General features: G+C 42.4%; 2 protein-coding genes across 2 annotated transcripts; both read left to right on the top strand.

Moving 5' to 3' along the window:
• The first annotated feature begins 409 nt into the window (after positions 1-409).
• On the top strand, positions 410-1,750 carry LOC110441227. Its single transcript, XM_021484334.1, has 2 exons — positions 410-1,262; positions 1,329-1,750. The coding sequence occupies exons 1-2, from the start codon at positions 410-412 to the stop codon at positions 1,748-1,750; spliced, it is 1,275 nt and encodes a 424-aa protein (XP_021340009.1).
• A 487-nt stretch (positions 1,751-2,237) lies between these two features.
• Positions 2,238-3,230, top strand: LOC110441229. The gene has a single exon (XM_021484336.1). The coding sequence runs from the start codon at positions 2,238-2,240 to the stop codon at positions 3,228-3,230; it is 993 nt and encodes a 330-aa protein (XP_021340011.1).
• The last annotated feature ends 1,369 nt before the right edge of the window (positions 3,231-4,599 follow it).

The following is a 4,599-nucleotide window of genomic DNA, read 5'->3' as shown; positions in this document are numbered from 1 at the left end:
TATCAGAAATATCCTTAGCTGAACCAAACGTGGAAATAGGATTGATGTTGGGTAGTAACATACCGGATGCCTATGCGCCTACAAGAATACTTACCGGACCCAGTGAGTCACCGCACGCAACAAAAACAAAGTTAGGATGGGTAGTATGGAAACTTCTTAGAGACAGTGGTAGTGTAAATGTGAACCGAGTACATATTCAGGAGTCGGAAAACTGCATAGAAACAATGGTGAAAATGTCTATGAACTTGGACTTCCCTGAACGTCTGATTGACGACAAGAGAGAGAGAATTCCAGGGAAGACAAAGACTTCCTAAGACAGGTTCAACAGTCTATCTGCAAGGTCGAACGACACTACTGCGTCGCACTACCCTTTAGAGACAAAGATATTGTTCTGCCTGATAGCTCTGCAATGGCTAAAAGGAGACTTCGTAGCATCAAGAACAAGTTCCAGTCAGATCCAAAGTTTAAGGAGGACTACACCATGTTCATGCAAAACCTCCTGGAGAAGGGGTATGCCGAGCCTACACCGACGGATTGTGAAAGCAGGAAAGTTTGGTACATTCCCCATCATGGAATATACCACAAGAAAAAGAACAAGATGACAGTGGTGTTCGATTGTTCAGCAAGGTATCAGGGAATCTCCTTGAACGACAACCTACTTCATGGACCGGATCTCACTAACGAACTCCTTGGCGTACTGATACGATTTCGTGGGGAACAAATCGCAGTGCTTGGAGATATCGAAACCATGTTTTACCAAGTTAAAGTTCCAGAGGCCGAAAGAGACTACTTGAGGTTCTATTGGTGGGAAAATGGTAATACTGAAAACGAACCTAAGATCTTTCGGATGACAGTCCATCTGTTTGGAGCCACATCATCTCCTAGTGTATGTAACTATGCTCTTCAGCGTACTGTGGAAGATAGTGAAGAACAGTTTGAACTGGAAGTTCAGGACATGGTGAAGAAAAATGCTTATTTCGACGACTGTCTTGCATCCGTTGCTACAGAGAACAAAGCTATTAGCCTTGTACACAACGTGACACAAATGTGCAAGTCAGGAGGATTTAGAATTACTAAGTGGATGAGCAACAGTCGCAATGTTGTTGAGTCAATACCAGAAGATTATCGAGCGAAGGAAGCTAAGTCATGGAGCTTGGATAGTCGACCACCAATTGAGAGAGCTCTTGGAGTATACTGGTTAATAGAGAATGATTCGTTGGGATTCAAAATTCAAGTACAGAACAAACCAACCACCAGACGAGGTATACTTTCCGTTACCAGCTCTGTCTATGATCCTTTAGGAATTGTATCTCCCTTTGTCTTATAAGCCAAGTCGGTGTTGCAAAGACTTTGCAAGGATGGGAAAGGATGGGATGAGGAAATAACGGGAAAGGATCTTAAGGACTGGCATGACTGGTTAAGTCAGCTTCCAGAGCTTGAGAACATAACCATAGACCGATGCTACAAGAAGAGTAACTTAGGCAATGTCTGTTCTTGTCAACTTTACGGATTCGCCGACGCAAGTGATGTGGGATATGGTATGGTGATTTACCTACGACTCACCAACGACTCTGGTCAAATTATTTGTTCGTTTGTACTAGGAAAGGCCAGAGTCGCTCCCGTTAAGACCGTGACTGTACCTAGGATGGAGCTTACTCCGTCAGCGTCACTTGTGAGATTGTGCAAGATGGTCACCGAACAGTTGAACTACAACATAGATGAGACCTTCTACTGGACTGACAGTACTTAGGTACATTGCAAATAAGAACCTGCGATTTCATACGTTTGTTGCTAATCGTATTGCTCTTATTCATGAAGCAACCAACGACGATCAGTGGCACTACGTTAACACGAAGGAAAATCCAGCTGATATCGCCTCAAGAGGCATGAACATTTCTAAGTTTTTGCAGAATAAGATGTGACTCAATGGACCTGAATTCCTATGGAAACCTGAATCTGAATGGCCAATCTGTAACCTGAACTATCCAGTAGTTGAGAACGACCCAGAGTTGAAGAAAACTGCTTGTTCTTTCCATGTATATATAGTTTCAGAAAATGCAAATTGTGATGGAATGAAGAGATTGCTTAACCATTTCTCTGACTGGTCAAAACTGAGAAGAACTACAGGCTGGCTACTGACTGCCTTTGAAAACCTAAAATGTGCTGTTGAAAAAACCAAACAGATCAGATAGAGAATCAGCCTTTCAGAAACAGATCCCACTCTTCTCGAGCAAAAGATGAAAGAATCGATTGCCAAGGAAAGACAAGAAAGATTTGATAAGCGTTATAAGTGTCTTCAAACCGCGCGTCTCAGCATTGACATGTTACAGAAAGCAGAGATAGCTCTGATAGGATATGAACAACGCTCATACTTCCCAAATGAGATGAAAGCTCTCACGACGACCGATCCTAGTACGACACTGAAACGGTCATCTAAATTGTATAAGTTGGATCCGTTCCTGACAGATGGTCTAGTTCGAGTGGGAGGCAGATTGGAGAGAGCCGAACTCTCTTTCGACACCAAACACCCAATAGTGCTTCCTGAGGAGGCCGTGGTATCTAAGCTTCTCATGGATGACGCTCACAAAGCATGCGAACATTTAGGAAAAAACACAGTTTTAGCGTTTCTGCGACGAAGATATTGGATTATTGGAGCTCGGACATACATTAAATCTATGATCTCGAAATGTGTGGTCTGCCGGAAATACAGAGCTCCATGTAGTCAGCAAAAAATGGCGAACTTGCCGGTGGAGAGACTCAATTCAGATGAGCCTCCATTCAGCAGGATCGGAATGGATTTATTCGGGCCATTTGAGCTGAAACGAGGAAGAAGTGTCGTGAAAAGGTATGGAGTACTTTATACTTGCCTAACTACCCGCGCAGTCCACCTCGAGGTTGCTGCTTCGATGGACACTGATTCCTGTATTAACGCAATTCGTAGGTTCATAGCACGTAGAGGGAAGCCGATGTTTATCAGATCCGACAACGGAACTAATCTCGTGGGAGCTCAAAGAGAGATGCAAGAAGAAATACAAAAGTGGAACCGCGATAAGCTTAATCAGAATATGCTACAAAGTGGTATACATTGGGAATTCAACCCTCCAGCAGGTTCCCACTTTGGAGGAGTCTGGGAAAGACTTATTAGATCTGTCAGGCAAGTGTTATATTCTCCTATGCAAGAACAGAACATCAAACTTGATGATGAAGGGCTTCAAACCCTTTTCTGCTAAGTAGAGTCCATCTTAAATGGACGCCCATTGACTGAAGCAGCCAACGACGTAAATGACCTCGAGGTTCTTACTCCAAACCACCTACTACTTCTTCGTCCAGGAGAGTGGTTCCCTCCAGGAACGTTTGCCCAAACAGACAATTATTGTAGGAGGAGATGGCGACAAATTCAGTATCTAGCAGATATATTCTGGAGAAGGTGGACTGCAGAGTACCTACCCCTACTGCAAAAGAGACAGAAATGGATACAAAAGAAGCGAAACATGAGAATAGGAGACTTGGTGATGATTGCGGATAACACCCCACGACGTTCTTGGGTCATCGGTAGGATTCAGGAGGTTGTGAAGGACAAACACGACCTAGTGCGATAGTCAAAACAGCGACAAATGTGTTAACGCGTCCAGTAGCCAAACTTGTTCTTATTCTTGAAGCGGACACTTCCCACTAAGATCAAAACAGTTCTTTGAGTGAATTACAATCAGTCGTGAAGTACTTTGAACAGTTTAAGTTGAAGACTTAGCTACAATGAACGTTGACTTTGAAAATATTCGTGTATGTATGTTTCCGTCTATAATAGGCCAAGGGAATTTATGATAATCTCGCCTTAAGTCTCGATTAAGGGGTCGGTATGTATTGGCCTATTGCAGCGATTCCGGATCCAGGTAGGATCCTGTTCCGTATTTAGTAATTCCGGATTTGGTTTTAATTTTACGCTCGCTCCTATTATGGGATGTCGATAGAAACATGGCCGCAAAGTATGTTGTGATCTCAATCACACTATGTGGAAACGATACGGTAACTGAATAGGAACATGAACAATTGTAATATATGAGACGGTTGAACTACATAACCATAATGATTGTAAACGATACGTAACACAGTTCAACTAGTCATTTTCTTGCGATACATTTGTATGTGTGCATGTTACCTTGTTATATAGTGCAATGCGTTTGTATGATTCACATGTGTAACTTTATAATTTGTGTTATTACAGTCAATCTCAAAAGTGAAATTCTAAAATTTTCAAAGAAGAAATAATTTGGACGAAACGCTTTAGATTCCCGTAGCTGCCTTTAGACCAGCAAACAACCCTGACATGCAGATTTATTTACTTAACATCGTCACATGGTGCTTCCATTTCACTCTTTCTCTACTCTTCTCTTGAACAGTGCAGTTGATATTTCCCAACCCTAATCCATATAAAAAAAACACACCACATAAAGCAATCCCAAAACCATGCCACCCAGAAAAAGGAAGACGGTTGGAAGTAAACTAAGGGCAAAAACTCAAGCGAAAGCAATGGGAAAAAAACAATCTTCAGTACCAGAAGGGGCAGCAGACCCTGAAGTAGACAAATCATTGGTAGAAGGG

The sequence above is a fragment of the Mizuhopecten yessoensis genome, unplaced genomic scaffold, assembly GCF_002113885.1.
Source record: "Mizuhopecten yessoensis strain PY_sf001 unplaced genomic scaffold, ASM211388v2 scaffold715745, whole genome shotgun sequence".
Taxonomy (NCBI): domain Eukaryota; kingdom Metazoa; phylum Mollusca; class Bivalvia; order Pectinida; family Pectinidae; genus Mizuhopecten; species Mizuhopecten yessoensis.
The sequence above is the reverse complement of the archived record's forward strand: the minus strand, read 5'-3'. Positions and strand labels throughout refer to the sequence as shown.

Excerpts from the sequence above, each read along its gene's own strand:
- LOC110441229 (XM_021484336.1), top strand. The coding sequence starts at position 2,238 with ATGAAAGAATCGATTGCCAAGGAAAGACAAGAAAGATTTGATAAGCGT.
- LOC110441227 (XM_021484334.1), top strand. The coding sequence starts at position 410 with ATGGCTAAAAGGAGACTTCGTAGCATCAAGAACAAGTTCCAGTCAGAT. Across the intron at positions 1,263-1,328 it reads CAAACCAACCACCAGACGAG|CCAAGTCGGTGTTGCAAAGA; the intron begins GTATACTTTCCG and ends TTGTCTTATAAG.